The sequence below is a fragment of the Dasypus novemcinctus genome, chromosome 23 (assembly GCF_030445035.2).
Source record: "Dasypus novemcinctus isolate mDasNov1 chromosome 23, mDasNov1.1.hap2, whole genome shotgun sequence".
Lineage (NCBI taxonomy): Eukaryota > Metazoa > Chordata > Mammalia > Cingulata > Dasypodidae > Dasypus > Dasypus novemcinctus.
This window is the reverse complement of record NC_080695.1, coordinates 68388101-68408451: the sequence shown is the minus strand read 5'-3', so window position 1 is coordinate 68408451 and position 20351 is coordinate 68388101. Positions and strand designations below refer to the sequence as shown.

Genomic DNA, 20351 nt, shown 5'->3' with positions numbered 1-20351 from the left:
TCACAGCACAGTCACAAGCAGGCACACGTCACCTTGTCTGATGTGCGCTTCTGTTCAAAGACTCCCTATTGATTGATTGACTGATTGATTATGGATTGCTTTTTTTTAAAAGGTGTATTTTATTTCTGTCCCCTTCCATGCCCCCTCCCCGCCGTTGTCTGCTCTGTGTCCATTCGCTGTGTGTTCTTCTGTGTTCGCTTGCACCCTCGGCAGCAACGGGAAATTGCGTCTTTTTTGTTGCGTCATCTTGCTGCATCAGCTCTCTATGTGTGCGGCGCCACTCGTGGGCAGGCTGCGCTTTTTTTCATGTGGGGCGGCTCTTCTCGCGGGGCGTAGTCCTTGTGCGTGGGGCACCCCTTCGCGGGGGCGCCCCTGAATGGCGGCACTCTTTGCACACATCAGCACTGTGCATGGGCCAGCTCACCACACGGGCCAGGAGGCCCTGGGTTTGAAAGCTGGACCCTCCGTATGGTAGATGGATGCTTGTGGGACTCACTCCTTGTGCATGGGACACCCCCATGCGGGGACACCCCTGCGTGGCACGGCACTCCTTGCGCGCATCAGCATTGCAAGTGGGCCAGCTCACCACACGGGCCAGGAAGCTCTGGGGATCGATCCCTGGACCTCCCATGTGGTAGGTGGACGCTCTGTCAGTTGAGCCACGTCTGCTTCCCAAAGACGCCTTATTTAACACACGCCACTGACTCACCACCACGACCTCACAGCCAAGCGCCGTGACACGGGCTTGGACGAAGTCCCTCCAGCACAGTCTTCCGGCGCTTGGGGACCCTAGACCGGGAAGGCAGCACGACGTCTGGGGGCCATTTTAAACTGGCAAAACCACCAACAAAAAGCACAAAGTGCTACACCACGGCACTAAGCACGCTGCCAAAAAGGACACACGTTTACAGCGCAAGAGAGGGCAGCGCATGCCCCGTTCCCCCTCAGCCGGGAACTGTGCTTGGGCAGCTCAGGCTCGGCACCGCTCCGTGCAGGTCGCTCAGCGTCGCCTTCGGGGTTACAAGTAACTTCTAGCGAGGATGCACATCTGCGCGTGACGAGGGTCTGCTTGCTTCCCACCCCGCGGGGGCGCCGTGGGGATGCAACGACGCAGCTCGAGCTCAGCAGACGGCAGCTGGCCGCGGCGTCCCACGCCAGCCACGGCGACTCCGCGGAGCCCCGGTGCAGCCTCCGGCCCTCGGGAGCCAGTGCGGGGAGGGCCCTTGAACAGGCCTTATTTCAGGGCCCCGCGGGTGGCGGCGCCGCCGCCGGAGCAGCCGCTGGCCCCGCGGAGGCAGCGCCTTCCCTTCGGCTGCCCGAGCGCCCGTCGGTGGCCCACCAGCCGCGCCCGCTCCTGCTTATCTGGAAGCTGCAGACGGGGCTTTTCCAACACGAGGCTTGTCACGACAGGAAGTGAGTCCAGCGGCCCCGGGGGGCCCTGCACCGGCCGCGTGTGCTGAGCCGCGGCCTCGTTCCCTGGTCCCTGGTTGGCCCATCAGCAAGTTTTTTTGATTTCCTTCCTCGTGCATGGACGTGTCTTCACCGCGTGTGTCAAGGACCAAGCCGGGTGGCAGGTACGTGGTCAGGACAGCGGAAAAACTGCGAGCCTTCAAAGCAAGTGCGTCGTGACAGGCTGCGATAAGGGCCATCGAGGAAACACAGGGGCTAAGAGGGTGGAGGACGGGGGTGGAGGGGGAGGGGGTCCCAGGGGGATGGGCTGCATGGACCAGGTCCGGGGCCACAGCATCTCCTTGGCCCTGCATGCAGGACTCTTACCTCCTCCAGGAAGTCCTCCATGACTGCCTGCCTCCCCCACCTCTGGAGACCACCGTTCCCTGAGAATGGGCTTTTCCTTCCACCACGGGGGGGTTTGAAGAACCCGTAGCACCCCCGAAGTGCTCCAGACCCGGGATCAGGCCGCTTGGGGTCAAGGCCACGGGTGCGCAGCTCCACCCCGCGGCCTCGGTCTCGGCGCCTGTCGCGTGGCGGGAACACCGGTTCCGGCTCCTGGGTCTGGTCACACCGGCCGGAGGGGGGGGGCGGGGGGGAGACATTGCCCTGGGAGGGGAAGCAGAGCTCTCTGGGGACCGGACCACAGAACGGTCGCGCGTGAACCTTACCACAGTCCCCGCGGAAGGCGCCCGCCTGCTGCCGCCTGGCAGAAAGCACCGCCCTGGCCGTCCCCCACCCACGCGGGGACCCCCGCTGACCCAGGCGTGGCCGAGGGTCGGGGCTACCGGGACGTGGCCCTTGTGCGGAAGGAACGGTCGTGGCTGTGGGACTCTGGGGTCATCTCCCCCTTCCGGGCTGGGCCCCCGCGGGGCCTCTTCCTGGCAACAGGTGGGACCACGCCGTGGCACGGGCTGCGTCCTCCCGCTCGAGGCTCCCGGCCCTGGCACGAACGACGACCGGGGCCACGGCGGACCGTGCACGTTCTTTGTTTCCCCGAAGGCCTTTCGTCTTCCCGTGCCTCTTCACTTGTTCTCTGGTCGCTCACTCATTCCTCCCGTATTTACTGGGTGCCGGGAGCGCCCCAGGGCGCCAGGGCTCTGCAGTGCCTTGGGCGCCTGCAGGTGCCCAGCCAGCCCCAGGACGCGGCCTCTTCCGTCTCTCGCAAGCCTGCACTGCGCCCATTTGAGTCCTTTGCTGGGCGAGGACCCCAGAGAATTAAAATCCTGGGTGTTGGATTAGAGTGGACTTACTGATATTCTATTCATGAACTATTGTGATTAGTAATGGAAGAAAATGTGGCCTTGGTGTGGAGAAAGTGGCCATGGTGGCTGCTGGGGGTAGGGAGTGGGAGGAAGAGATGAGAGGTGGGGGTGTTTTTGGGACTTGGAGTTGTCCTGGGTGGTGCTGCGGGGACAGTTACCGGACACTCTATGTCCTCCCATGGCCCACTGGGTGGACTGGGGGAGAGTGTGGGCTATGACGTGAACCATTGACCATGAGGTGCAGCAGTGCTCAGAGATGTATTCACCAAGTGCAGTGAATGTCTCATGATGATGGAGGAGGTTGTTGTTATGGGGGGAGAAGTGGGATAAGGGGGGTGGGGGGTTTATGGGGACCTCATATTTTTTTAATGCAGTATTAAAAAAATAAAGACAAAAAAAAAATCCTGGGTGTTGCTTGCGTTGAGCTCGACGTGCAATAGTCAACCTAGTTTCGAGCCTGGGGAGCTGAGCTTGTCACATACCCATTTCCCAGATGGTGAAGCAGGCGAGGAGGAGGCGGGGGGAGGGGGGTGCTGCACTGACCGCCTGTCCTGCTGTCACCCAGTTTGCAACGGCTCCCTCCGCAGTGGAGACAAGCATTCCTTCCAAAGGAGGTCAGGGCAGCCTGAGCAGCGTGGGGGACACACAGATCACCGGGCGCCCTTTGCCTGCCCTCTGGGCCCGGCCCCCAGGAGCTCCCAGGAGCCCCCTGCCTTGGGGGATGTGGACGCCCGCGTCCCGGGCTGGCGTGCTTGTCGAGGAGAGCAGCTAGGGACACGCGGGGCAGCTGTGTCCCCCCGAGCCTGGCGCGGGGAGCCCTGGGCCGGCCTTGTGGGCCCCGGGATGAGGGCGAGGGCACCCGCGCACACTGCCAGTTCTTCCTCGGCCCCCCTGCCCCATCCGAGGGGGCGGGGGACACCGCTCCTCCCGGGAGCCCGGAGGGAAGTGGGGGAGGAGTCTGTCCTCAGATGCCAGCGCTATTTTGGGAGCTCGCCTCGATCTGGATTCCAGGGCACGTGGGCTGTGACAGGAGCTCGGAGCAGACCCCGCTGGGAGCATGTCAGGCGCAGGGGTGCCCCCCGCCCCGCAGCTCTGACCCGGGACTTCCAAAACTGGACACAGACTCTCGCTCTCCCGGGCCCTGGTTTGTGGGCGTGGGACTCCCCTCCAACCACCCTCACCCAGTTCTGCACCCACCTGGGAGGACCCCCTGCCCAGAGCCCCGGGCTGACCTGGCGCGGCTCAGGGACACGGTTTCGGGGGGCCTGGCTTGAAATCCAACTGCACTTAGCGCCACGCCCTGCCCGAGACATACAGAGACGCCCCGGAGGCGCCCACCCTGCTGTCGCCCCAGCACCCACACCAGCTCAACTCAGTCCCGATGACGGCCGGGGGCCAGGCTGTGGATTAGCCTCATGGACACTGAGAAGTTAAGGAACCTGCCCAAGGACACACAGCTCAAAAGCAGTGGTGCTGGGGCTTGCACCCACACAGGGGACCCTGGGGAGCCTTGCCCCGGCTCACGAACTGCAGGCAGCTCTGCAGGCACATATGCATTTATCATATAACACGTTACAGTACAATGTATTATGATGCATTACATTTCAGTGCAAAACCATACAGCTTAATGTAGTACAATTCAATATAACGGAATGGAATGCAATAAAAAGTATATACGCTGTAATAACACATCTATTCCTATATAAACAGACCCTGTATTGAAGCTACCCATGTATTTACTTATATCTTTATTTACAGATTGTATTTAAAATACTTACATGAGGGAGTGGATGTGGCTCAAGTGGTTGAGCACCTGCTTCCCACATGGGAGGTTCTGGGTTTGGTTCTTGGTGCCTCCTAAAAACAACCACAACAAACAACAAGCAAACAAATGAAAAAGCCAACTCAGGGAGCTGTGGTTGAGCTCTGGCTTCCCACATATGAGGCCCTGGGTTCAATTCCCCAGTACCTCAAAAAAAAAAAAAAAAAAAGTAGGCTTTAAATGCAAAAAAAATCAAAACAAACCAAAAACCCAAAAACAAAAAAAAACTTATATGCATGCTATCTATATTTATAAAATTATAACACATTATACATGAAACACTATGTGTATTATATATAACATGTATGTACTATATATAAACATATTCACATAAATTCATATATATTCACATGAATTCATAGAAACTATTTTAATATACTTGATATATTTAGTTATATTTATTATGTATATTATACGTGTGGATACATGTGTATATGAGTATATGCAGGCACACACATATACATTTACACAAGTGTGTAAATGTATATTATGTGTTTGTGTATATGTGGGCATGTATACAAACAGAAAAAGAGATACTCTTTTTTCTACAAAGTTATCTTTAATATCTAGCTAAATAAATAACATCACATGCAAGACAAAACCACCAAAGGTTTTTACCCTAGTTAAAGGTGCAGCAACTATTCTAAATTCTAAAACTAAACATCTGTGTATAAGAAATCACCTTGATTAAAGTTTTTCAAGTTTAATTATTCCTCCTTAAATAATTTAAAATTCTATATTGAACAAAGCAGATACAAATGTATTTATGTAACTTAACTTTAAACACAAAGTATGGCTTAAAAGTCATTAATTACTTCTGCATCATCATAATATATGAGCATCCTTTAGAGAGCATTATTCTTAGTTCAAATGAATGCATTGTACACACCTACAGATAATATAAACCAAATTACTCTGCCCCAAATAGGAATAAAGTATTAGGATACCAACAAAACTAATTAATTTCTAGAAATTTTGGTAAACATCATAAGCAATTTAATATAATTCAAGACACATAAGATTTACAGGGCTTATAGTACACGTATATACAAACAAACAGAGAAAAAGAGAGACACTTTTTAAAACAACTTTATTGAGATATAATTCACATACCATATGACTTACCAATTTAAAGTATACAAAAATTCAGTGGCTTTAGGTAAATTCACAGATTTGTGCATCTATCACCACAATCAATTTTAGAACATTTTCATTACCTTAAAAAGAAACTCTCCATACCTTAGCTATCATCACTGATCCCCAGCCCATGGTAACTACTGCTGTACTTCCTGTCTTATAGATTAGGCTTTTCTGGATATTTCCTATAAATGGAATCATACAATGCATGGCCTTTTGTGTCTGGTTTCCTTAACACAGCATAATCTTTTCAAGGTTCATCCATACTATAGCAGGTATCAGAATTTCACTACTCTTTATGGCTGAATAAAATTTCACTGTATGAATATACCACATTTTGTGTATCCATTCATCAGATGGTGGCCTTTTGGGTTGTTTCTACTTTTTAGCTATTATGAATTATGCTGCGGTGGACATTCATGTACAAGTTTTTGTGTGGACGTATGTTTTCAGTTCTCTTGGGTATATAAACCTATATTTAACCATTTGAGGAACTGCCAGACTGTTTTCCAGTCACTGCACCATTTTACTTTCCCACCGTTGATGAACTAGGGGTCCAATTTATCTGAATCCTTGCCAATACTTGTTATTTTCCATTATTTAAATAATAGTCACCCTAATCGTTGCTATTGTGGTTTTGATTTGCACTTCCCTAATGACCTTTGATCTGGAATAACCTTTCATGTGCTTTTGGCCATTTGTATGTTTTCTTTGGATAAATGTCTATACTGTTCATTTTAAAGTTGGGTTGTCTTTCCGTTGCTGGCTTGTGGGAGTTCTTCATATATTCTGGATACTAAACCTTTATCAGATATATGATTTGTAACTATCTTCTCACTTCTGTAGGTTGACTTTTCCCTATCTTGATAATATTTTAAGAAACCATTGCCAAAATCCAAGGTCTTGTAGATTTTCTCGTATTTTCCTTTTAATATATGGCTTTAGCCCTTAAGTTAAGGACATTGACCCATTTTGAGTTAATTTTTCTGCAGGGTGTGAGGTGGGAACCTAACTTCATTCATTTGCATGTGGCTATCCAGTTGTCCCAGCACTATTTGTTGGTGCCTTGTTGAAAATCCATTGACCGTAAATGTGAGGGTTTATTTCTGGACTCTCAATTCCGTTCCATTGATATACTTGTCATCCTTATGCCAGGACCACACTCTTTTGATGACTGTAGTTTTGTATTAAGTTTTGAAGTTGGGAAATTCAATCCTTCAATTTTGTTCTTCTTTTTTCAAGATTGGTTTGGCTGTTCTGGGTCGCTTGCATTTCAAAATGAACTTGAGGATCAGCTTGTCAATTTCTGCAAATAAGTCTACTGGGATTTTGATAGGGATTTTGTTGAGTCTGTAGAAGGATTTGTGGAGTACAGCCATCTCAACCACGTCAAATCTTCTGATGTGCGAACCTGAGGTGTCTTTCCATTATTTAGATCTTCTTTCATTTCTTTCAGCTCTGTTTTGTAGTTTTCAGAGTGTAAGTTCTTTTGTTAAATTCTTTTGTAAATTCCTAGTGTATCCTATTCTTTTTGATGCTATTGTAAATGGGATTTTAAAAATTTTATTATTTTTTTCTCATTGCTACTGTGTAGAAATATAACTGATTTTTGTATGTTGATCTTATGTCCTGCCACATTGCTGAACTTATTAGCTCTAATAGTTTTGTTCTGTTTTTTTTTGTCCTTAGGATTTTCTATATACAAGATCATGTTATTCGCAAAAATAGTTTTACTTCTTCCTTTCCAAGCTGGGCACCTTTTATTTCTTTATTTTATCCAGTTGCCCTGGCTAGTGCCTCCAGTACAATATTCAACAGAATCGGTGACAGCAGGCATTTGGGGGGAAAGCACCCAATCTCTCACCATGAAGCATGAAGTTAGATGTGGAATTTTTTGTAAATGCCCCTTTTTTTTAGGTTGAGGAATTTCCCTTGAATTCCTGGTTTGTTAAGTACTGTTGCTGTGGTTTTTTAATCATTTTGTAAAATGCTTTTTTGGAGAAATGCCCTCTTCTCATATGACCCAGGTGAGTCAACTCTTCCTTCCGAGGGTGAAAATCCAATGTCCGAGCAAAAAGCTATTGGCCGGATCTTGTCCAGGCGCTTCTATAGCTCTGCTCCCAGAGGGGTTAACCCGGAGTCCTTGCTGGAAATGACGGCAGCAGCGCGCGGTCCCCGAGCCGGGAAGCGCTCCTCTGCTCGGGATCCCGGGCCTGTAAACGGGCCCCCAGCCCCGCGCGGGCGGCCGGCGCGCCCCGGGCCCCGCGCTCACGCCGCCCCGTCCCGCAGGCCTACGAGAAGCGCTTCCCCACCTGCCCGCAGATCCCCGTCTTCCTGGGCAGCGAGGTCCTGAGCGAGTCGCTCAGCGCCGACGGCGCGGTGCACGTGGTGGAGCGGAGCTGCCGGCTGCGGGTGGAGGCGCCGCGGCTGCTGCGCAAGGTGCGCGCGGGGCTGCGGGCCCGAGAGGAGGCGAGGGCGGCGGTGGAGGGAGCGGGGGCGCTGGGCGGGCGGGGTCCCCGGGATTCGTGGATCCCCGTCCCGGCAGACCAGACCAGGTGCGGGGGGCTGCGCGGTGGGGTCCGGGGAGTAGAGGGGGGCGGTGGGGGGTGGGGTACCGGGGCTCCACAGGTGCAGGGGTCTGAGTCTGGGCAGACCAGATTGGGGTCGGGAATTCTGAGGGACCAGGGCCGGGCAGGTGGCAGGATTGAGGGAACGGGGTTCGGGTCCGGAGGGGGCCGGGCTGGGGCAGGGCGCGAGGCGGCGAGGCGGAGGTACCGGGAGCACGGCGGCACCGGGTATCTCGATTTCGGGACTCCGGGGGCGGCCGCAGGGGGGGGCAGGAGGAGCCCGCGGGACGCGTGTCGCCACCCCCCGCGCCCTCTCCAGCCGCGTGCTCCTTTCTCCTGCAGATCGCGGGAGTAGAGCATGTGGTCTTCGTGCAGAAAAACACCTTGAACTGGAAGGAGAGGACGCTCCTCATCGAGGCGCACAACGAGACGTTTGCCAGCCGCGTCGTGGTCAATGAGAACTGCAGCTACACGGTGAGCACAGGCGGGCACGTCCACCTGGAGCGACCCTGGCAGCCACCGCTGTGCCCAGAGCTTTGCTGTGGCCTCCCTCTCTCCTAAGGTGGCCAGATGAGATGGTGAAGCCCAATGACATTTGAGGTTCAGACCAACAATTGATACTTTTTTGGTATAAGCATGTCTCAAATAGGGTTTGGGACATACTTATGCTAAAAAAGTATCAATTGTTGATCTGCAGTTCAAATGTGACTGTGGGGCTTGTATTTTATTTTTGTGCTAAATCTGGCAACGTTATTCCCTCCTTCCTTTCTTCCCTCCTTCCCTTCTTTGTGAAACTGTGCCTCAATTTCCTCACATCCTTCAAATGGGGTTACTAGCTGCACCCAACATCTGGGGTGCGGTGAGGAGTAAATGACGTGGAACAGCCAAACCCGCGAGACCAGTTTCTGGCACATACTGAGTCCTATACCGTACCTTTCGACATAATTGGTTGTTATTATTAATCTCCAATATGGACTGATTGGACACCAGTCTGCCTGGCCACTGCCCTCTGGGGCTTCCTTTCTGGTGGGAGACACAGAAAAGAAACAAAAGCAAACAACAGATACCCACATCTTTGTCACAAGTGCTAAGAAGGAACCGAGCAGAGAGAATTTGGAAAAGAAGAGGACTTGCTTAAATACCTTTGGCCCCCCAGGCCTCTCTGAGGGGGTGTCATTTAAGCTGAGAGTTGAGGATGAGGGGGGACACGTCCTGGGAACGGCTGGGAATGGGGTGAAGACCCTGCGGCTGGCGGGCCTCGGGGCCCCGCCCCTGGTAGCTTCGAGGTCTGGGGGGCCTTCGGGGCTCCTCTCTTGGGAGTGGAAGGGGAGAGGGGCGGAGAAGGAAAGTGCAGAGAGCCTGGCTCAGGCAGACACGCCTGGACCGTCCCAGCTCCAGCTCCGCCGCTGTCCGGCTGAGTGGCCTCGAGCCGTTGCTGCAGCGCCCTGGGCCACCCTTTCCATTTCTGAGAAATGGAGGCGTTAATGGAAACCGCCTCTCTGGGTTGCTCTGAGGATCAAGCCAGATAAGTTAGGGAGAGCCCCTTAGCCCATGCTCGACCCCTAAACGGCGTTTGCACGGCGTACTCCGCGTCGTGATGGTGTAGCAGAGGGGCGTTTGGCTTTGTCCTTGCCCAGCCCCCTGCCAAGGGACCTGGCCTTGCTCACCCTAGCAGGGTCCTCGTATACAGCAGGCATCCAGCCTATGTCCCTCGCTTTTCCTGGGGCCTCCTGGATGTTCACATGTTTACATCTGGGCTGTGCGGGTTTTTAAAGACTGTTAACAGTGCATGGGGTTTCCCAGTGTGAGTTCTTCCAGCAGCTGAAGCAGAACCATTGAGGCTGCTTGTGAAATGCAGATTCCCCGGCTCTACCCTTCACCGGGGGGTGGGCCTATCAATCTGCCTATTTAATGGACTCCCAGGTGACACTTCTGCTCACACAGGTGCCAGTAGCACGAGATGGGGTCTGCAGAGCAGCTCTGTCAATGCAGTTGGCTTTGCTGTTTCTATACTTCTATTTCATGTGTAAATTTTATCTATATGTAATACCTGTTATATCATATACACATTCTATGCATTCTTTACAGATAGTTACGTAGATACAACTTTTCCAGGGCGGGGGCACAGATAATCAGACCTGCCTTCTCCTGGCCCCGCACTGGGAGGCTCTTTGCTCCTTAGTGGTTTAGTCGCTGCCGGCTTCTCTGGGCGGGGTCCCTGGTCCTGCCAGCCCCTCTCGTGTTGTGACTGTGACGTGCCATCCACAGCTTGCTCTGGGTGGGCCCCTGGCACCTGCAGATGATGGGGGCAAAGGTCCCGGCCTCCCCCTACCGTGGCTCTGTCGTCGCCCCCACCTCTTTCAGGTCCACCCTGAGAACGAGGAGTGGACTTGCTTCGAGCAGTCCGCCTCCCTGGACGTCCGCTCCTTCTTCGGCTTCGAGAGTGCCTTGGAGAAGATCGCCATGAAGCAGTACACGGCCAGCGTCAAGAGGGTGAGAGGCGGGCTGGCTCGGTCGCCGGAGGAAGTCGCCCGGACCAGGGAGGCCCTGTCCTGGTTCAGACGCCCTCCGTCCCCTGACAGCCGCGTGACTTTGGGCGAGATCGTCCCCCTTCCCGGGCCTCAGTGCCCTCACCTGTCAAGTGGGTGTGACAGTAATAAGCATGTCACGTGAGAGTGGGCGGAAAGCGCTTGACCTGTAGTGGGTGCACCGTCATCTTTTTTCCAACCGCACCCCAACATCAGGGCTTCGGGTGTGAGCTCTCTGGGTGGAGGAGGGACGGTTGGGGTGCTTTTTCCTGGTTAAAATGACTGTTGGTTTGAAGAGCTCAGACCCATCCCTGAGAACAGGGGCCTTTTGGTTCACCGAAACAGGTCGAATTCCTTTTCAGAATATATGTTGCCCACATGTTACCACTATAACAATGATCACTGAGCTGTTTTGCATTCTCCTTTGCGTACTGAATCTTGGAAACCTGTCATGCATTTTATACTGATGCCACGTCTCCATTCGAGCCAGCCACATCCCAACGGCTCGGTGGCCACGGGGCAGGGCCGGGTGGCACCCCGGGTAGGTGACCCCACGCTGCTGCGTCCCCGCGGCCGCCGGGCCCCCGCGCTGACGCCTCCTGGTCCTCGCTGGCTTGCAGGGGAAGGAGGTGATCGAGCACTACCTGAATGAGCTCATCTCGCGGGGCGTCTCCCACGTCCCCCGGTGGTCGCCCGCTCCTGTCGGCGAGGAGGGTGCTCCCACGCAGGTCCGGCCGCGGGACCCTGGCTCCCCGGAGGCCGGCAGGCCCAGCAGTGCCCTGGGCCCCGCCCTGGAGACCGTCGCTCCGGAAGGTAAGTCACCGCAGGCGAGGCCAGCGGCGGGTCGGGGTCCCGGGGTCCCCCACAGTCCTCGGAAACCCTTGCCCGCTCTGGGGTGGGGGGAGAGCCACAGGTCCCCTCGGGCACGGGGTCTGGGTTGACCTCTGCCCTCTCCTGTTGCGCTCTCTCTGTCCTGGCCCGAGAGCCAGGCCTGGTGTATTTCTAGGTTAGAATCGCCCTCTGGGGCCTCGGCACTGCCATCATCTCTGGTTTTATTTCTATTTTTGATTATATGAGTCATGCATGATCATGGCAGGAAAAAAATCATAGATGATAAAATCAAACTGCTCAGGAGATGTAAAGCAGGATGAAGACTGCTTCCCCCTCCCTGGACCCAACAGTAGCTTTCTGTTTATTTTTTTATTTTTTAAAGATTTATTTATTCATTTATTTCTCTCTCCTTTCCCCCCACCCCGGTTGTCTGTTCTGCTATTTTGCTGCGTCTTCTTTGTCCGCTTCTGTTGTTGTCAGCGGCACAGGAATCTGTGTTTCTTTTTGCTGTGTCATCTTGTGTCATTTCTCCGTGTGTGCGGTGCCATTCCTGGGCAGGCTGCACTTTCTTTCGCTCTGGGCAGCTCTCCTTACAGGTTGCACTCCTTGCGCGTGGGGCTCCCCTATGCGGGGACACCCCTGCATGGCAGGGCACTCCTTGCGCGCATCAGCACTGCACATGGGCCAGCTCCACACGGGTCAAGGAGGCCCGGGGTTTGAACCGGGGACCGTCCCATGTGGTAGATGGACGCCCTAACCACTGGGCCAAGTCCGTCTCCTAGTTTTCTGTTTATATTTCCTGGGTGTTACTTGCATTGATGGCATATATAGGGCCATAAGTATATATGTATATGTGCACACATGTATGTATAGACACATGTATGTATAATGTATGTTGAACAAATAAGAGCATATTACACACCATATTTGGCCATTAGCTTTCCTCCCGTCCATTAATGTTTCCTTTTTTTTTTTAAGATTTATTTTTTATTTGTTTCTCTCCCTCCCCCCCCACCAGTTGTCTGCTCTCTGCGTCCATCTGTGACTGCTTCTATCCTTATCAGCGGCACCAGGAATCTGTGTTTCTTTTTGTTGCGTCATCTTGTGTCAGCTCTCCATGTGTGCAGCACCATTCCTGGGCAGGCTGCACTTTCTTTCGCACTTGGTGACTCCCCTTACGGGGCGCACTTCTTGTGTGTGGGGCTCCCCTACGTGGGGGACACCCCTGCGTGGCAGGGCACTCCTTGCGCGCATCAGCCCTGCACATGGGCCAACTCCACACGGGTCAAGGAGGCCCGGGGTTTGAACTGCGGACCTCCCATGTGGTAGGCGGACGCCCTATCCATTGGGTCAAGTCCATTTCCCTATTAATGTTTCTTGAACTACTTTCCTATTGGTGCAGTATCATTTTATAAGACCATGCCACAGTATTCTCTGGTGTAGCTGCCCCATAAGTGATTTAGCTTGTCTTCTAATGATGGACATTTAGACTTTCAGTTTAAAAATGAAAAAACAATGCAGAACATCTTTGTACTTTGGGGTGTTTTAAAAATATATCTGTATGCATAAAGATTTCAAAATGGAATTGCTGGGTCAAAGGTTATGTGTAATTAAAATTTTGGTAGATATTATCAGTTTACCCTCCAAGGAAGTTGTCCTAAGCAATGTTCCTATGGAAAGTGTCTGTTTATTCCTAAATTCCTTCCCCATTCCCCATGAGACTGTTATTAAAAGTTTTAAACTTCTGAAAGCTAAAGAATGATCACTGGTAGATTAGTAATCAATTCATTGATTGTGAGTGAGGTCAAGTATTTTTTTCATGTTAAGTAACCCTTTGTTATCCTTTCTTTGTGAATTCCTGTTCTCATTCTGTGCCCATTTTCCTATTTGCTCACTGATGTCTTATTGCTTTGTAAGCATTCTTTGTTTATTAAGGCAATCACCCCTTGGTCATATTTCAGACTTTGATTGACATGGAAAACATTCACAATGTCACGTGAAAAGAAACATAAACAAGCGAACAACTAGGACACAGATCTGTACATATGCCACAGACGCAGATTTTAAAACGTGCTCGTGTGTTTCCTTTAGAGCCACTTGAGTGACTGCCACGTAATGAGCACACCTGGGGCCACCATCAGGGAGAACCACATTCACTCAGCAGGGGTTTATGCCCCAGCGACCCTGTGCCATCTGCCGTTGTGTGCGCACTGGCTTTTCCTAAAACAAGACCTTCCCCTGCCCTTCCTGGGCTCACACCCAGCGGTGCCCCTCGCTGGCTTGTCTCGGCTGGGGCTCGTCCCGTGCCCCAAAAGGGCGGGCACTCGGGATGGCTGGCACAAGGCCCAGTCCTGCCCCTGCCTCCCCGTTCCCAACCACTGAGCCTTTGTGCTGAGCAGTAGGAAGGGCCTTCACCTGGACCTCGAGGCAGGAGGGTGCCGGGGTCCTCTGGCTGGCCAGTGGGGCCTGGACAGTCCCCTGAGCATCCCTCCTGCCTCTATTTACCCAGATGCCTCCTGGCACAGCTGGGGTGACGCCTGGTCCGGGGCTTCTCTGTTTTGGGGGATCCATTGCTGCTGGAAGCGCAGAGCTTCCGTTTGTTCTCCTGCTGGGCCATCTGTGCACAAAGACCTGGTTGTGCCCAGATGGGCCGCTGCTTCGTGCGCCGTCTCCGCCTGCTGCCGGGCTGCCGGGCTGCCACTGGGAGAATAAGAGCTAAGCGCGGGGGCTCGGGCCTCAGGCCGGGGGCACGGCCTGCCAGTGCCTGCCCCAGACGGCCCGTGGTGCATGGTGGCTTTGTGGGGAGGGAGGGGTTCAAGGTTCCATCTGCCGAGGGTCTCACATCCCAGGAGGAGGCTGGGGAGGGGGAGCACACAGGCAGCTTACGCTCGCCCCCAGCCTCCTCGGCGCCGGGTGCACCGCGTGTGTCCCCGTTTGCGTTGGTGACCTCTCCCACCTCTCAAGTGGGAGCACTGGTGAGGCCAGAGGTGTCGGGGGGCCCCACGGGGGTGCTGGGAGCATCCCCCAGCCCTCAACGGGCACGAGCTCGTCTTGTAATAATCTCAACAGCCCCAGCGGGTGGGATGATGATTTCGTGTCTTTCGGAGGGTCAAAGAGGAGAAAGCACGAGCCACGGGGAGAGCTGGGTGACGAATCAGTGGGGAGATGTTGTGGATCTGGGGCGCACGCGGCTGCTATCGGGAGAAGGGGGCCCAGCCTCACCTGGATCCGCGTTTTGGTGTGAGGGTGGCCCATGGCCGGGCACGTGGCCCAGACCATGTGGGCCCCCGTCTTCTCCTGAAACCCGCCTGCTTCTTCCTTCTCCAAGGGGACAAGCTGGACGCCGACTACATCGAGAGGTGCCTGGGCCACCTCACGCCCATGCAGGAGAGCTGCCTGATCCAGCTGCGCCACTGGCTGCAGGAGACCCACGAGGGCAAGGTGGGCGCAGGGGTGCGCCTGCCGGAGCCGGGGCGGGAGGTGGCGTGCTGACATGCGAGCACTGTGAACGGTTACTTTGGTTGTAGAATGCCTCGTGCATCCAAAACCTGTGCCATGCACACCACCGATGGCCCAGTTTTCAACCTCGGCCCTGCGGGCGTCAGGGGCCTTCCCGTGCACACTGCAGGGGACTCAGCTGCCTCCCTGGTCTCCATCCTCGCGGTGCCAGCTATTTCCTGCTTCCCGTGGTGACCACCAAAAATGTCCCCGAATGCCCCTGGCTGAGAACCCCTGTTGCATGCACTGTGCTCTCGAAACCACGCGTGCTGCTCTTTCCAAGAGCGCCGTCTTGAGCCCGGGGGATCTTGCCTTTCAGCTCTGTCCCGCTAACGTGCGGCAGGAGGACCCAGGCGGCGATGAGCCGCGCAGGCCACCCCGTGGCCCCCTCCCTGCCCTGCTGTCGGGCAGATCCCAGCTCAGTGTCTGCAGCTGTGATGGGGACCTCGTCGGCTGCGCCTGGATCTCCTGAGTTGGGAGCTCAAACGTGATGGCTTTCTCCCGCCTTCTCTCCCAGATTCCCAAAGACGAGCACATCCTCCGGTTCCTGCGCGCGCGGGACTTCCACCTCGACAAGGCCCGGGACATGCTGTGCCAGTCCCTGAGCTGGCGAAAGCAGCACCAGGTGGACCTGCTGCTCCAGAGCTGGCGGCCCCCGGCCCTCCTGGAGGAGTTCTTCGCGGGGGGCTGGCACTACCAGGACATAGGTGCGCCCCTTTACCTGCAGAGCTTGCGACACACCTTGGTCAGTCTTATCCTAGCGTCTTTTGACTCTTCTGGAGATGCCTTCGAGGTGACGGCCCAGCCCCCCCAAGAAGGCGGAGCCAGAACTGACCTCTGGGCTTGAGGCCAGACATTCCTTTCCTGGGGGACCCCCCCCCAACCCCGTCATCACTTTGGGTACTTGTGACCGTAAAAGAAATGGCCACGTGGATATATTTTCTGGTAAATTTCCATTGAAGCCAGAGCTTATTAAACATTTCAACGTCCTTTATTTTATTTTTAGATTTTATTGATTTATTTATTTCTCCCCCCCCCCCCCATTGTCTGCTCTCTGTGTCCATTTGCTGTGTGTTCTTCTGTGTCTGCTTGTATTCTCATTAGGTGGCTCCAGGAACTGATCCTGGGATCTTCTGGAGTGGGAGAGAGGCGATCATTCTCTTGTGCAACCCCAGCTCCCTGATCTGCTGCGTCTCTTATTATCTCTCCTCTGTGTCTCTCTCTTTTTTTTAAAAGATTTATTTATTTATTTTTTATTGATTTCTCTCCTCTCCCCACCCCCCCCAGTTGTCTTCTCTCTGTGTCCATTTGCTGTGTGTTCTTCTGTGACCGCTTCTGTACTTATCAGCAGCACTGAGAATCTGTGTCTCCTTTTGTTGTGTCATCTTGCTGCATCAGCTCTCTGTGTGTGCGGCACCATTCCTGGGCAGGCTACACTTTCTTTCGCACTGGGCGGCTCTCCTTACGGGGTGCACTCCTTGCGCGTGGGGCTCCCCTATGTGGGGGACACCCCTGTGCGGCAGGGCACTCCTCGCGCGCATCAGCACTGCACATGGGCCAGCTGTACATGGGTCAAGGAGGCCCGGGGTTTGAACCGCGGACCTCCCATGTGGTAGATGGACGCCCTAAACACTGGGCCAAGTCGGCTTCCGCCTATGTCTCTGTTTGTTGTATCATCTGGCTATGCCAGCTCTCCACATGGGCCAGCATTACTGTGCAGGGCAGCACTCCTGCGAGGGGCAGTACGCCATGCAGGCCAGCACTCCGCGTGGGCCAGCTCACCATGTGGGCCAGCTTGCCTTCACCAGGAGGCCCTGAGCATTGAACCCTGGACCTCCTATATGGTAGACAGTAGCCCAATTGCTTGAGCCACATCCGCTTCCCAGTGTCCTTTATTTTAAAAAATCACGTATACATCCATCGATCAGGGAAAACGTTGAACCCTCCTGATGAATCTTACTAGTTTCCTAGTCGTAGCACCTCCCAGACCTTCATTCCTTTTTTATGCCGATAAGACCCGCAGTGGGGCTAGACCACTTTGTGCTCAGCCATCACCCGTGGTGGCTTCCACCTTTGGCTACTGCGAGTAACCCTGCTACGAGCACTCATGTCTGAGTGTCCCTCAGTCCCTGCTGTCAGCCCTTTTGAGGACACATACCCAAGAGCGGGCTGCCGGCCGTGTCCTTATTTTTAACACTTCTGCCGTTTCTGTCTTCCAGCTCTTTCGGAAGCAGGCAGGGGCTCAGTCAATAAACGAGTGGATGGGCCTGGGGACCGTGGCATCCCGTCCTCCGCGGAGGGGACGTCCTCGTCACTGGCTCTGACAGCCCCCCGCAATGACCGTCTCTTCTCTGCTCTTTCCCCCCAGATGGCCGCCCCCTCTACGTCCTCCGCCTCGGCCAGATGGACACCAAGGGCTTGATGAAGGCGCTGGGCGAGGAGGCGCTGCTGCGGCACGTGAGTGCGGCCGCGCCCCGGCACCCCGGGGCCTGTGCGGTGTGGGGATGAGGCACGCCTCTCACCCTCTCCGTCTCTCAGGTCCTCTGCGTGCACGAGGAAGGACAGAAGAGGTGCGAGGGGAGCACGAAGCAGCTCGGCCGTCCCATCAGGCAAGTTCCGGGGCTGGCGCGGGCCCCTGCGCAGGCAGAGCGGCCGAGGCTCGCCGGGCAGTGCTCGCACACACCGCCTCGCGCAGTTCCTACGAGGCCTCCACGGGGCCAGGGACTGTGTCCATGGCCACGAGGCTTTTGGCGTGGGGATTCGAACCCGCGCCTGTCTGGCCCTGGGGACGGGAGCCTGGTCCTGTGCTCTACGTCCACCTCTCCTTCCCCTTTGGAGGCCAGCTCTCCCACCCCAGGTCCCACCCCAGCCGTCTCCCAGGCAGGCACCTTCCGGGTACCGGGTTCATCCGGCCACCCGCTGTCCCTCTCTGGCATCCTTAAATTTCTCATCCTCAGCCGAGTTTCCCACGACCAGCATTTTGCAGCGGCATTCCCCAAAGGCCGTGACCTTTTTCTGAGCCCCGGCTTCCTCTTCTGTAGAGGGGGGCAGTTAAGACCTCCTGGAGTTTCCATGTGGGTTATCAAAAGTATAACTGATTAGAGAAAAAATAATGCAGACACACAGCGTGCCCTTCCACGACTCTCCTTGATTTAGCTCATCCTCGTCAGAGCCCTGCGAGGGAGGACCTGCTCCCTAAGATTTTATCCCCAAATGGCCTGATTTTTGTGAAAATTAGGTCCTTTGCCATTTGGAGATTTCCTAAGAAGACGTGCACTGGGTGGGTGGGTGGGGGGGGGGGGGTGAAGCAAGCAGGCAGGGGAGGAAGGAGCTCCTTGCAGAGGTGTGGGCAGGGCTAAGGGAACAAACGCTTCCAGGGACTGAGCAAGTGCAGTCAGACTGTCCTTTTCCCCACTAGCACTAATGAAACGGAGGCACAGAGAGGTTAAGGGAGTTGAGCAAAGGCACACAGTAAGCAGCAGAGCTGGAACTCGAACCCAGCCCTCAGGCCCCTGAGTGCAGGTGCTTCGCCCCTACGCTCGCCCTTCTTATAACAGCGATAAGAACTAGGTTTCATCATGTGTGCGCTCTGGGTCAGGCCTCACAAAGGCTGCACCCGTGCCCTCCCGTTTAATCCCAGCATTGCTTGAGATGGTGACTGTCGTTGCCAGTGTCCTGACGCGTCAAGTTGGGACAATGTCACGGGCCGGGGGTGAGATCGGATCCACGCTCTGAACCTCTGCCGTGTGGCCTCCCCGTGGTGGCAGGACCCCTGAGAGTGCCCTGTGCCCCTGCCCCCTCCTCCCAGCCCTGCCCACTGAGCTGCCTGTCTGTCCCTCCCTGTCGGGGGCTGGGGAGAGCTGAGCTGGAGCCAGGTCCATCTCTGCAGGGGGGCTGGGGAGGGGTGAGCTGGAACCAGGTCCCTCCCTGTAAGGGGGCTGGGGAAGGGTGACTGGAGCCGGGTCTCTCCCTGCAGGGTGGGGGAGGGCTGAGCTGAGCCAGGTCCCTCCCTGTAGGGGGATGGGGAGGGCTGAGCTGGAGCCAGGCCCCTCTCTGTAGGGTCCCGGGGAGGGCTGAGCTGAGCCGGGTCCCTCCCTGCAGGGCCGGGGAGGGCTGAGCTGAGCCGGGTCCCTCCCTGTAAGGGGGCTGGGGAGGGGTGCCTGGAGCCGGGTCCCTCCCTGTAGGGGGGCTGGGGAGAGCTGAGCTGAGCCGGGTCCCTCCCTGTAGGGGGGCTGGGGAGAGCTGAGCTGAGCCGGGTCCCTCCCTGTAAGGGGGCTGGGGAGGGGTGCCTGGAGCCGGGTCCCTCCCTGCAGGGCGGGGGAGGGCTGAGCTGAGCCGGGGCCGTCTCCACCGCAGCTCCTGGACCTGCCTGGTGGACCTGGAGGGCCTGAGCATGCGGCACCTGTGGCGCCCGGGCGTGCGGGCCCTGCTGCGCATGATCGCCGTGGTCGAGGACAACTACCCCGAGACTCTGGGCCGCCTGCTTATCGTGCGGACGCCCCGCGTCTTTCCGGTGCTCTGGACGCTGGTGAGAGCGGGAGCGGGGCCCTGCCACCGCCCTGCCCGGCCTCCTCCTGCACGGGTCCCGGGCAGTGTGGCTGCGACGCGCTCCACGCGTCCTGGGGGTCACCCTCTAAGGTGCGGCACACCCCGAGGCAAGGCCGTGCCCACGAGCGGTCACTGCCCGCTCCCCCGGCCCCCCATCCCTGGCGGCCACGATGGCTCTCGGTCTCTGGATTGGCCTGTTCTGGACGTTTCATAGAACAGGAATCCACAGCGTGGCCTTGGGGCCTGTCTGCTCTCAGCAGGCACAGCGTCCCCACGGCTCGGCTCCTGCAGCGGGCGGCGGTATCGCGGGCCTTTTGATGGCCAGACGGTGCTCGGTGGGGTGGACGGGCCCTTGCGTCCGTCCACTGTCCCATTCCTTTGATGGGAGGGTCACGCTCGGACCTGTGCCCAGGGCTCCCGTGAGCTGGTGCCAGGGTGTCTGAGCCCCGGGCTGTGGGGCAGGCATTAGAAAACTTTTCCTGCCCCCAACCCACAGGAGGACATTAATTTTATGGTGCAACCCAGTGTGTGCATGTCCACCCAACGAGGCCCACAAAACCAGGCTCTCCTTAACGCGTTACAGTCCCCTCTGCTCCTCTTTTCCATTCCATTAAAAATGTGCTCGTCTCGAGCCACTGTGGATTGCAGAACCCACCGGTAGGAGGTCACTTGGGGTGGAAAACCAGTGTTCAAAACGGGGTTCTGG

General features: G+C 55.5%; 1 protein-coding gene across 3 annotated transcripts in view; it reads left to right on the top strand.

Annotated features, from left to right (window-relative positions):
* Window positions 1–20351, top strand: part of SEC14L5 (SEC14 like lipid binding 5) — a 54073-nt gene that overhangs the window by 12217 nt on the left and 21505 nt on the right. For all 3 annotated transcript variants that reach the window (XR_011647227.1, XM_058286524.2, XM_058286525.2), the window contains exons 3-11: window positions 7963–8112; window positions 8583–8714; window positions 10605–10733; window positions 11389–11581; window positions 14928–15040; window positions 15615–15804; window positions 17466–17554; window positions 17636–17706; window positions 19454–19625. Coding sequence is in view for 2 of the 3 variants with exons in the window: in XM_058286524.2 (XP_058142507.1) it covers window positions 7963–8112; window positions 8583–8714; window positions 10605–10733; window positions 11389–11581; window positions 14928–15040; window positions 15615–15804; window positions 17466–17554; window positions 17636–17706; window positions 19454–19625 (1239 nt within the window). In the remaining variant the exon portion in view is untranslated. The remainder of the gene's footprint in view (window positions 1–7962; window positions 8113–8582; window positions 8715–10604; window positions 10734–11388; window positions 11582–14927; window positions 15041–15614; window positions 15805–17465; window positions 17555–17635; window positions 17707–19453; window positions 19626–20351) is intronic.